General features: G+C 25.8%; 2 protein-coding genes across 6 annotated transcripts in view; both read left to right on the forward strand.

Annotated features, from left to right (window-relative positions):
• The window catches only part of LOC134836087 (translation factor GUF1 homolog, mitochondrial), a 75,043-nt gene that overhangs the window by 48,745 nt on the left and 13,053 nt on the right, over positions 1–13,245 (forward strand). The window lies entirely within an intron of this gene.
• Positions 1–13,245, forward strand: part of LOC134836083 (tensin-1) — a 129,095-nt gene that overhangs the window by 19,853 nt on the left and 95,997 nt on the right. For 4 of the 5 annotated variants that reach the window (XM_063851267.1, XM_063851270.1, XM_063851271.1 and 1 more), the window contains exon 2: positions 8,697–8,854. In XM_063851267.1, coding sequence (XP_063707337.1) covers positions 8,780–8,854 — 75 coding nt within the window. In that variant the 5' untranslated portion in view covers positions 8,697–8,779. The remainder of the gene's footprint in view (positions 1–8,696; positions 8,855–13,245) is intronic. The other variant, XM_063851268.1, reaches the window with a different exon arrangement.

Below are 13,245 nucleotides of genomic sequence, written 5' to 3' on the forward strand. Positions count from 1 at the left end.
AATTTGTCAGAGGGCTCAAATTTATCATTTTTAATCATTTTATAACTCAAAACTGCAAAAAAATTGAAACTGAAAAAAATTTTTTTCTTTGACACAGTTTTGATTTGAAAACTAAATCAAAGAAAATGTCAATTTTTGTCAAATCTTGCTCCAAATGGATAAAAAAACTGTGTCAAACTGAAAAAAAATTTTTCTTTGCAAAAAAACTATGTCAAAAACTGTGTCAAAGCAATTTTTGACAAATCTTGCTCTAAATGGATAAAAATTTGTCAGAGGGCTCTAATTTATCATTTTTAATCATTTTATAACTCAAAACTGCCAAAAAATTGAAACTGAAAAAAATTTTTTTTTCTTTGACACAGTTTTGATTTGAAAACTAAATCAAGAGCAAAACTGTGTCAAAAACTATGTCAAAAACTGTGTCAAAGCAATTTTTGTCAAATCTTGCTCTAAATGGATAAAAATTTGTCAGAGAGCTCTAATTTATCATTTTTAATCATTTTATAACTCAAAACTGCCAAAAAATTGAAACTGAAAAAAAAATTTTTCTTTGACATAGTTTTGATTTGAAAACTAAATCAAGAGCAAAAAAACTGTGTCAAAAACTGTGTCAAAGCAATTTTTGTCAAATCTTGCTCTAAATGGATAAAAATTTGTCAGAGGGCTCTAATTTATCATTTTTAATCATTTTATAACTCAAAACTGCCAAAAAATTGAAACTAAATCAAGAGTAAAACTGTGTCAAAAACTATGTCAAAAACTGTGTCAAAGCAATTTTTGTCAAATCTTTCTCCAAATGGATAAAAATTTGTCAGAGGGCTCTAATTTATCATTTTTAATCATTTTTTAACTCAAAACTGCCAAAAAATTAAAACTGAAAAAAAATTTTTTCTTTGACATAGTTTTGTTTTGAAAACTAAATCAAGAGCAAAATTGTGTCAAAAACTATGTCAAAAACTGTGTCAAAGCAATTTTTGACAAATCTTGCTCTAAATGGATAAAAATTTGTCAGAGAGCTCAAATTTATCATTTTTAATCATTTTATAACTCAAAACTGCCAAAAAATTGAAACTGAAAAAAAATTCTTTGACATAGTTTTGTTTTAAAAACTTAATCAAGAACAATCCTTGATTTACTTTTTTCCGAAAAAATTTATCAAATTTTTTTATTTCTTTTTATTTTTTTTATTTTAAAATTAAGTAAAAAATATTTCATTTTATGAATAAGCAAAAAAGCGATTTTCAAATTTTTAACATTAATTTTTTGAATTGACGTTAACAAAAATTTATTAAAAAATAATAATTTAGAAGTTTTGAACAGATTTTGTTCTGAAGAAATTTTAATTTTTTTCTATTTTAAAGAAAAATTTATATTTTTAATAAAATTTGAAACATTTTCAATATTTGCATCGACTTAATTCTTCAACATTTTTTCAATTGGTCAACGTTTCAGCTTTTCAAGACATTTTAATCTCACGATAAGCCTTTTTTGCCAATTTAATTTTCGCAAAGTGTTCTGCTCAATTTCACGCTTTCAGGAAGAAAACCACATGGCGATCTTGCATTTAATCGATCAACTTTTTTTTATGAAGCATTAATTCATATTTTTCCCAGATTTGACCTTTAATGTACTTTAAAGAAGAAAGAAAGCGCCATAAAAAAGTGAAGATGAAAGTAAATTGACGCGACAATTCCATTGAGTTGTCAATAAAGCGAGAGATCACGTTCGGTCAACAAACAGTAGGAGACTCGCAATTAACGACAGAGAGAGTGAAAATTATATCTTGGCAACAATTTAGCTTCGATTTCGCCAAAGTAACTTTTGAAAGATGATCGTCGCGACAAATGTCTCAGATTTTTCATGACAATGACATTCCGTTCCTGAGTCATTTCCATTTTTAGTCTACAACACGGACCATTAATGAGGTTAATGAATTAAGCGATTAACGTTGTTGTCGTCGTCTCATCGCGCAAAAATCATGAGAATTTTGTTAATTAAATAGTTGGAAAGTTAGAAAATTTCCATTTTCTGTCGTCGCTTATTTCTAAAACAATAAAATAATAATTGTGCAAAAATTTCTTTCGTTCCCTCTTTCTTTCTCGACTTTTTCTACAAAAAAAAAAATATTCCGGTATTGTATTCAATTCTATCTTTTTCATCAACTATTCAATTTATGCAAAAAAATGTCTTTTACATGCAATTTACCTTTCTATGGAACGATATCGGATTTCTTCGCAGCCAGGCATGCAAAAAAAGGCAAAAGACCTAATTAAAATCTGTCTGGATCCTGAATTTCTTAAATTAATGATCTCATCAGCTATGCAAACGCGCGATGACAGAAAAATAAATCAACGAAAAGCACACACAATTGTCTGATTTGCATAACAATTGAAGTTGTGAACAACAGAATATGCAAATATCGCGATTGTTCAACAATGCAGTTGAATTAAATCAAAATATTTGCGAAAAATTTGGCTTTCCGTTACATTTTTGGATGGATTCCAATCGAATTCGATGACATGAAGCACCTTTCGAAAAAAAAAACATGCATCATCAATCATCATAATCCGTGCAATTTGTCAAATATGCTTCTTCTCTCTTGAGACCAACACAGCTGTCGGCATGTCAATTGATTCGGATTTCAATTGGACAGTTACCTTGCATGCCGCAGCTTGTGCAACAACTCTCGTAACTTTGTTTCAAACCGATTAATAAACTTATGATAATTATAATTACTATAATGAAACGCTATGAAGATAGCAATTTAACAATGATGATAGCTCAAGTAGTAAAATAGAGGCCACTGTTCGATAAATAATTTTTTTTTTCATCTTAATGAATGGAGAAGAGTGCAACTAAAATGCATTAAACTGCGAAAAATATTAATCGTAAATTAAATTCCAGGCAAGTTTTTTGCTTTTGCGAACAAGTCGAGATGCGATACAGCTGTGATGATGATCTAATTGCAAATGTCGTTTTAATTAAATTCGTACGATAAAATTAATTTGATGCGGCAGTTCAAGTATCTGACAAATATACATACATGTGTCGTGAATTGTTTGCAAATCAAATGTGCATTAAGAAAATATTTTGTCAGGAGGAAACTTGAGGTGCTTCGTTTGAGATTTTTTTTGTCAAGGAGTTTAAATTTTTTTCTCCTAATTGAATTCAAATTAATAAAGCTAAAAATATTTAAAAAAAATAAATTTAAAACAAAAATAAAATTTTAGAATGGGCACTCGACTTCATCAAATTTGTGTCATAATTAAAAAAAAATAAAAAAAATTTACAAAAAAAAATTTTAAAAATTTAAAAAATAAAAAAAATAATTTAATTAATTAATTTAATTTTAAAAAAAAAAACTTAAAAATAATTAAAAGTAATTAATAAAAATTAATTAAAAACTATTTTAAATTAAAAATATAAAAAAATTCAAAAATATTTTAAAAAATTTATTAAAAAAATATAATAAAAAATTTAAAAAAATTAAATCAAAAAATTAAAATTTAATTTTATTTTTAAAAAATTAAAAATTTTAAAAATTTAAAAAAATTTAAATTTAAAAATATTGAAAAAATTGCAAATATAAAAAAATTAAAAATATTAATAAAATTTAAAACAATTAAAAATTTAAAAAAAAAAAAAAATAAAATAAAATTAAAAAAATAAAAAAAATTAAAAATTTTTAAAAAATTATTTTTTTTAATTTTAATTAAAAATTTTTAAAAAATTAAAAAAAATTGTTTTAAAATTTTAAGAATTGAAAATTTTTTAAAATTAAAAAAAAAAAATTATAATTTGAAAAACTCAAAAAAAAATTAAAAAAAAATAAATTTTCTCACAAAAAAAAATATTGTGTTAGGTTATGTCTCTTCCGCAAACGAATAACAATAAAAAATTTGACGTCTTAAATCCAAATATTTACATTTTCTAATAAATTTCCTCTCACTTTTTTTTCTTTCTTTTCTTTGCTTTAAACTGCATTCCGAATGAACGGAAATATTCCTCTATAAATCGCATCGCCTTTAATTGTGTCAATTAAAACTTCTAAGGTGTGTGTGTTTGTAACAAACATTTTCCGGTCTCGCGCATCGCATCGTGACATATTAATATCCAATAATTCCGCACATTACAAAAAAAAATTATATACAGAAGATAGATAACTTTTCATTATACAATTATTATTACTTAAAGAGAGTTGAAGATAATACAAGATTTCAACAACAATGTAACTCTACTAACTCACTGACGTCGAGTCTTAATTTATACTTTGAACGAGAGAGAGAAAGAAAAACTGGAAGAGTGGGCGTTAATAACAAAATTATGTTTTTCTGTCCAGTGAATGTTGTGACTGGCTTTTAATTTAATGCAGCTCAAATAATAAAATATATATGTTCCATTTATGTTCAACATGTTTAAGCATCTATTCATCGATTTCGTATACATATGTGGGATTCAAATTATAATTGTTAAATTCTTTTTTTATGTTTCTAATAGTTTTCTTGATTTTTTTTTGTCTGGTTCGGGAAATGGGCCATAAAAATCTGACTTCTGAGTAAAATCGCGCCATGATGTCTCGTTGAAAGAGTTGCCAAAAGGGAAATTCTTCCGTGATGAGCACGATAATAATTTCATTAATGCAACGCATAAATCATGCACGAACGAAAATCGCATGTTTTCACACTAAAACGGACATGAAAATGTCTGTAATTTAAAGCGATATGAAGAGTCAGTGAGTTGTAGTGAATTAACGCGCACATGAATGAATGAAAAGTCGTGTTTTGCATAAATTTTGCACAGATGTACCAATTTTTCCGTGTTTTTTTCACAAACATTCATTTGAGTTCACGCAAAGAAATGTTTATACTAAAAGTTAATATATTTTTTTTGAGTGTAATTCAAAACAAACTGTTGATTCTATTTATGATACTTTCAAAGTATATAACGTAAAAATATTAATTTTTATAATATAATTTAATCTCGAAATGGTCTTGTCTAATTTTGATAAATTCATATTGGTTCTTTTTATTTTCAACAGTCTTATTGTCGAATCTTTTTTTCAGTATGAAATATTATTCTTCATGCAGACCTTTTTTATTTTATTGTATAGACTAATCTGCTTCAAGCAAAACTTTATTACTTCATTCTATTAAATTTTACTTTCATTTGAACATCATCAAGGCTCTTGCGTTTATTTAGTCCTTACAAACTTGTCGATACTTGCTCTATGGCAGAATCCCTTATAACCTATTATTGATCTTGGTCACATGAATTTGACTTTTTAGCATAAGAGCATAATGACACATCTTTTTAATTTTTTCATTTCTTCTATGAACATTCGTGTCATGAGAGTATAGCTGAAATAAAACTTTAAACTACCCTTGCAATATATGTCTGACTTTAAATATGTACCAAAGATTGTGACGAACAACTATAGTCAATATAACATTTACTCTGGATCTTACTTTTCGAATCCTATTGTACGACTTGTTCTTTTTTGTCAATGTCTTAAATACATCTGCTTTGCAATTTTCTCTGATAAATTTTCACATATCAACTGTAAAAAAAGTAAAATCGTAAAGTAAAAAATCTCGTAAAAAATATACAAATATTTGATATTTGATAAAATTTAAACTTTTGCCCTATCTAATAAAAAAAAAAAATAAGTTTATATTCGAAAACTTTTAAAAAAATAAATTGTATTTGATAAAAATTAACAAACTCATTACTGACCTGTTTTCTCTGCGTGTAAATATGTTGTTGAAAAAAAATTTTAAAAACTTCCTACGGACCATTGTTTTACCTAAAAAATACTCATTTAAACAGGAAATCACTTCATTTTACGGTAAAATGCATCCAAAATGCTATTAATGTGCACGGTTGTCGTCTTTTTTTCTTTATCGCATCATTCCTCAGTTAGTCGGTCCTATCAAAGACCTTTTTTTCATTAAATATAGAATAAATTCCTTGTCAGTTAACGAAAAAAAAGTAGACAGCGAGTGTCATAAATTGTTGTTAGAAATGTTTCAATTATACGACTGTGGCGATCTAATGATGATTAAGATTAGCTTTTAATTGACTAATTGGAGTCAAGCAATTTAGCGAGGGGTCTCTAATAATAAAAAGAAAAAAATTGAATTAATTTATTTCGTGGAATTTCGTTTCCCTCATACTACTTACTTCTACTTACGCCTTCAAAGCACACAATAACTGACCTTACATACCGCGTTGTATTGACCGGCAATTGTTCGCTAATGAGATCATTGACGACAATGACAAAAGATTCAAGCTACAACAACAAAAAAAAAGTTGAAAAATGTTATTTTTTTTATAAAACGATCCATAAAGTGACATGACGTAGTTTTTAATTTGATGTTAAATTAACCTTTTATCGCCTTTTCTCGTATTCTTCGTTTCGTCTGAAGCTTGGTCTGTGCCACGAATGTTACACAATCATCACTTGCATTACTCGTGGGTCTTTGATATGATTTATTTTTTGATTAATATGGCGGTTTTGGGGCACTTTTGTGTTCTTTTGTGCTGTAACAAAAGGAGATGAAGAAAACCTGTTTTGAATTCTTTTCAAGATTTATTTGTTGTTACTTACCTTTAAATAGTTAGACTTAGAACAAGACTTCATTGTAAGAATCTAAAAAAATTATTGATCAAGGTCGAGAAAATCTTTTAAAAAATTTTTTGGTGCGACATTCACAGTTACATGTCATAATCTCCGAAAAAAAACGACAACCAACAAGCGTGAGATTTGTTAAATTCTTAAGTGAAGTGCACAGTAGAGAGTGAGAAAGAGTACAAAATGTTAATTAACGACACATGATTTGGATGTCTGGCATGGCATGGCAAAGAGTGACAGTAACATCATTTTTCTCCAATTTTCTCCACATAATTATTCAAATTATTACAACTCACTTTTTTTCGTCGTGTTTGAATCATTACTCATGATTATTATTTTTTAGCTGTTGCAGTCACTTGTTATTTGCGTCGCTTCTGGTAGTCAATTCATCAAAAGTCATCCAAAATAAAGAGTGACGTAGAAGTGATTTTGACAGAAAATTTTGGATGATGACTTGAGTTGTGAAAGAATTTATATGGCGCCAAAAATTCAACGAGCTCGATATCCGGTCAATGCTTTATTGTGAAAAATTGCTTTTCGCAGTTTGAAATTTTTTGAGAGATGAAAGCGATATTGTAAAGCATTAAAGAAAAGGATTTTCAATATTCATAAGAAAGATTTAAAAAAATATCATAAAATCGATCGAAGAATGAAGAACATATAAAAAATCAAAACTTGCAAAGAAAGCAGTTAATTGGATGGAAACTTCTACTTCAAAAATCTTTTAATCCTATTGTAAGATACTAAAAGTTAATTTTCAACTAAAAACTTTTAATAACTTTTAGCTTGTTACTTTTAAAGTTTACTCCGAGATAAAAAAAAAAACTTAACTACTCAGAAAAACGATGAGCCAAAATGAAAAATGGAACTTTACCACGACAAAAATCCTACGAATCAAGCACAAAAAACTTTTTATGAAGATCAAATGAATAGAAGGAAGAAATCCCCATGGAAGTTAATGTCTTGTGTCTCATCAGACCTATTTCGACTTTTACAATGCTATTTGAAGTAAGAATCATCATATACAAAGTTTCTTAAAAAGCACTTGTACTGAAAATAATTTGAGCGTTCTCATATGCCACGAATCAAGTGAATCTTAAAGGCGGAATGCTTTTGTTTCTTTTGCCATTTGTAATAAAAAGAAGATACCTCTTCACAAAATTAGAAGAATACTTAAGTTTGTGAATCATGAAAAGTCAAAAGATACTTTTTCACAATTTCTAACTATAATTTCTACTTTCCAAAGTCTCCTAAATCCTAAATTCTACCTTAATTGACTTTTGACATCGTCAAAGTACCTCGCCTGCATCTCTTAAAAAATCATCAGTTGCGAAACTTTAACTTTTCACAAATTTTATTTCGTTCTGATTTCTAACCAGTAAACCAAAATCACAACATCTGGAAATTAAATCAGAATTGTCTCTTTGTTCTTAGTCACTTTTCATGTTTTTTTTTCATGTTCAGAACAGAACCCAAAAAATTGCGTAAAACGATGCCAAGGTCGCTCAAGCTGACATAATTTATTAATAAATCTCCAGATTTTTTCTTTGTTAATTTTCACATGTACATCTAATTTTATGGCAATATTAAGAGATCACTAACAAGTGTGAATCATAGTGAAAAATTTTTTAATTAACTTGTTACTGCCAAAAATATTTTTTTTTCTAAATTTTTAAGAGATGCGCATACAAAATGACGTTCCAGCTATCATGTCACGTCAGAAAAAAATTTCAAAAGTTGACAGTTAATTAAAAAAATTACTCGCAAAAATTTTTATTTTTAAATCATTAGTGTTTTTGACTTGAATTAAATATTTATGAGTTTTTGAAAAAAAAAATGCTGATTGCTGTAAAATTTTTTTACATTCATTAAATCACGGCATTTTCCCAAAGGGCACGGCAATAAATTTCGCATTTAATCGATTAAAACCTTCAGATTACGAAGTAACACACCTTCATTTTTCATGTTTGGTGAACGCTTCTTACTTTGACTACTTGAATAATTTTTTTTTTTGTTTAAATAAATTATTATTAATTTTCTCAATTTTTTATTTTTTTTTTTACAGAACTTTCTCAACTTTCATAATTTTTGTCTTATCAGGAGCAAAAGGAAATGTTTGGCAGCAGCAATCAACTGAAATAACTGACGATGCCTTGGAACTGTTTGTGTTCAAATACGAGCAAAAAGGAGAGACGACCACATATTAGCGCACCAATCCTTCAGGTGAGTGAAAAAAAAGCAGAGATATGTTGTCTAGCGAGCTATAAAATGGGATTAAATAACACTTAATGCACCTTGATCTGTAATCTGAGCGTCGATTGTCGTTATCGTCGCTGTGGGTCTGCTTCTTCTTCTCTTCGTCTTTATTATTATTAACGTTTTATGCTTATGTGCGAGATAGCATTCCTTTTGATTCGCCTTATCATCATCATCATCATCGTCGTCGTTATTATTATTTTCTTTATAATAATATTTATTAAATGAACACATAAGACACAAAAAATTATTATTATACAATAATGGCTCATAAAATTATGATTAGCATTGAACATGACGTTTTTTGCCGCATTTCCAAGCAAAAATGCGGTTTTGTGAATGTCATGTTGTCTTTTTTGCATTTATATCATTTTATGTTGAAATTTTATTTAGAGTTCTAAAAAGTTGGAAAAAATTAAAAATTCATTTAAAAAATTTTCTTTAATAAAAAATTAATAAATATTTTTTAATTTAATTTATTTATTTAATAAAAAAAAATAATTAAATAAAATTTATTAAATTTAATTTTTAATTAATTATTTTTTAATTTATTTAATTTTTTTTAAATATTTAAACAATAAATACCTTATTTTTTTTTTTGAATTAAATTCAATTTTTATTCATAAAAATACGAAAAAAAAATTAAAAAATTAATTATTTTTAATAAAACTTTTTATTATTATAATTATTAATAAAATTATTTAAAATAATTAAATTTAATTTTTTTTCAAATAAATTAATTTTTTTATATAAATTAAAATAATTATATTATTAAAAAAAATAAATAAATTTCTGAATTAAAAAAAAATGGATTGAAATAATTATTATTTAATTAAAAATTAATAAAAAAATATTTTTTTAAAAATATTATTAAAATCCATTCAAGTTTTTAATTTCATGACAACTTTATAAAATAATTTATGTTTTTTTTATCTCTTTTTCTTGTCATATTAATTCAGGAATTTCTTGCATTTCTTTCATAATTTTTTTTTATTTTCTCTTCAATTCAAATTATACCGTTAATTTTTTTAGACAAGTTTTTTTTGCAATATTTTACAAAATAAAATAAATTTGTCATCAAATTCGACAAAAACCGGAAAACGACCATTAAAATAAAATCTTTCCTCTTTCGCACTTATTTATTGTCTGCCAATATTCCTCCTTTTGTATCCCTAAATCGAATCGGATGCACAACAATTAAGGTCAGGAAATGATTTTCGAGATATTGTTTGCCAAAAAACTGAAGTGAGCAACAATGAAAGAGGCGTCAATTTTTACTTTTATTTATTTTTTTGTAAAAAAAAGAGCAAAAAAAATTAAGACGATGCAGTAACAGCAAATAAATGTACGCAAAAAATGCCATAAATCAATTTCAGTCCAACCAAAATTGTGTTCTTAGCAGATTTTTTTGGCATAAATCTCCCCTGCGTGAAGTTACGAAAGAAGTTAAAATCGAAAACTAGAACAAACTTGTTTACTGTTAAATGTTTTTTCACACTCAACCTTTTGAACTGCGTTCGATCGGATTTTTCGTCGGATTTCGTAAGCGAAAAACTTCATGCGATAGTAATAATAATAAAGTATCGGGCGAGAAGAGTTGAAATCTAAACATATGCGCATAAAGTTTAAAGTTTATTTTTAAAATTTTATTCTTGTTTAAACAAAAAAGAATTTTGTACAAAAATCGGGATTACATAACATTTATTGACTCGTGTGTACGATCGACAACTGTTTTCGGATACACTCACAAATAAATTTGATTTGTTCCGGAATCTTCAGTCCCTCTTTGTGTTAGCAATGAAATGCTATCCATATGTTGTTGCTGTTGAAAACCTTTGTGTCAAGCAACAATGTGTGATTATGTTATAAAATTTCGTTCTCTCTGATCGGATTTGTTTGTAATTTGACACATTTTGGCAATATCAATTACGCCCCTTTTGTTCAAATTTGCCGAAAATGTGAGTTTGGTGCGATATTAGGGGAATTTAGGGTATTATTTAGGTCATTTTGGGGTACTTGATGAGTTGATTGCTTTGAAATTTACCTGAAGGGCATCAAAAAAATCTAAAGAAATGAATTTTCTAACTGCATATTTAAAAATTTTAACCACGTGACCAAAAGTTACTTTATTAAACTTAATGAACTGAAAGAGTTTAGATTATCTTTTAAAAAATGAATTAATTTAAACCTTGTTTCCTAAAAAGACTAAAAAACCTAAAAAGTTTCTTTTAAACCTTCAATAAGTTGTAGATCTAAAGAATCTTCTACAAAAAACGAATTTCAAACCACGTGACCTAAATTTTCTTTGAATAACTTAATAAGATGTAAAATTTAAAATTTTCTTTAGAAAAGCTATATTTTGAACCACGTAAACATTTTGACTAAATTTTTAACTCATTATACATTTCAAATTTCCGCCAAAGGTAAATTTTGAAAATTTTAACCACGTGACCAATACAAAAAATTGATTTTTCTTTAATATTTTGAATTAAAATCATTTAAAACGAATCAATTCTGCGTAGGAACATAAAATATCAACTCTAAATGGTCACTTTTTCATTTTTCAAGTTCATTGGAGTTCCCAAAGTCTTCTAGCCTAGACCAACAAAAACCCATTTATCTATCATATCAATTAAAGTCGTATTAATAACAGCCATTACATCCAAATATTTGATCTTTTCTTCATTAAAATTTATTGTTTCTAACGCGTTTAATGGGTTCATCGTCATCATCGGCGTTTTAATGATTTTTTTTGTGTTCGAAATTAATTAAGAAAAATATTGCCCTAAAGGCACTTACTTCATAGAGAGATAGAGAAGACGAACAAATAGAGACAATTTTTCAATAATAAGCGCCTTTTAGTGCCCATTAGAATAAAATCTTATCATAATTTATTCTTCATTTAAATTTTTTTTTTGAAAAGATTCTTAATTTTATCATTTTTTATGACCATTCGAAACTCAATAAAAAAAAATTGTAATCAAAAAATTGAATCACAAAAAATGACAGGAAGTGCTGCGCTTGTTAAACATTCAATGCAAATGGCAATTAAACAAAACGGAACAACGAGCCAATCCCAAAAAAAAAGAAGAAAATGCACAATTCACATCAATTATGGTTCCCTCGTTACGTCGCCTATCATAATTGCCTCAAAAAATGTTAGATTCGATTAAGTGTGAGTTTTAATCAATATGTTGTATTTACCTGTGACGCTTTTAGGGATTTAAGGAATTTTAAGAATAGAAAAAAAAAAAATAAAAATAAATAAACGAGGAAATAGAAATAAATAAAATATATTTATCAAGAGACAACAACGTTAAACGTCGCACAAGGAATTGTCTTGCAGTGCAAAAAGTCATAAAATATCGTTGAATGACAGAAATGCACGCAATAGTTGGTTGCAAAGGTAAAACAGAAAGAATGGGAATGGAGGAAAAAATGTGCAATAAATTTGATTTAGATTTGGTTTTAATTTTATTGATGGACATTTGTTATTTATTTATGAAAGATTTTGAGTGTTTTTGAAGGGAGAATTGACTTGGGAAGGGTTTTATTTTGATCTTAGAGATTAGAAAAAAAATTAAATAAATATTTTATGGAATTTTATTTTTTTTTTTTTTGTAAATAAGAGACTTAAAAATTTTACTTTTTGTCTTTGAAAATGTATTTTAATTTTTTTAAATACATTTTTTTATTATTTTTTTTTTAAATTTAATTTAATTAATTTTTTATTAAAATTGGTTTATTTGAACAATTTGAACAATTTGAACTTTCAAGAATAAAAAAAAATAATTTTATTTTATAAAAAAAAAACAATTAAACCGATATTTGAAAATATTTAAATTTATTGATTTTAACTAATTAATTGTTTTTATTAATTTTTATTAATTAATTAATTTTATTAATTTTTTATTAATTATTTAATTTATTTTATTAATTAATTTTATTAATTTTTAAAAAATTATTTAAGTTTATTAATTTTTATATTTCTATATTTTTTTATAAAATAAAATAATTTTTTTATTTTAATTTTTTAAAATTCAATTTTTTTAAATAAATCAAATTTAATTAATAAAATTATTTAAAAAAAAATTTAAGAAAAAAAATATTAATTAAAAAAAAATCAAAAATATAACAAAAATTAATTATTTGTTTTTAATCTATTTATAGAAGAAAATGAAAAATTTCTTTAAAACCTTAAAAAGTCATCACTAAAAATATTTTTTTAATTTTAACATCTGATTTCTGATAATAATTTTTTGAGCTCTTTATTAAAAACTTTTTGTCAATAAATCATATTTTCAAGGAGTGACAAAATATGTACCGACCATTTATAAAATAAAAGATTTATAATAACA

This window comes from Culicoides brevitarsis, chromosome 3 (genome assembly GCF_036172545.1).
Source record: "Culicoides brevitarsis isolate CSIRO-B50_1 chromosome 3, AGI_CSIRO_Cbre_v1, whole genome shotgun sequence".
Classification (NCBI taxonomy): Eukaryota; Metazoa; Arthropoda; class Insecta; order Diptera; family Ceratopogonidae; genus Culicoides; species Culicoides brevitarsis.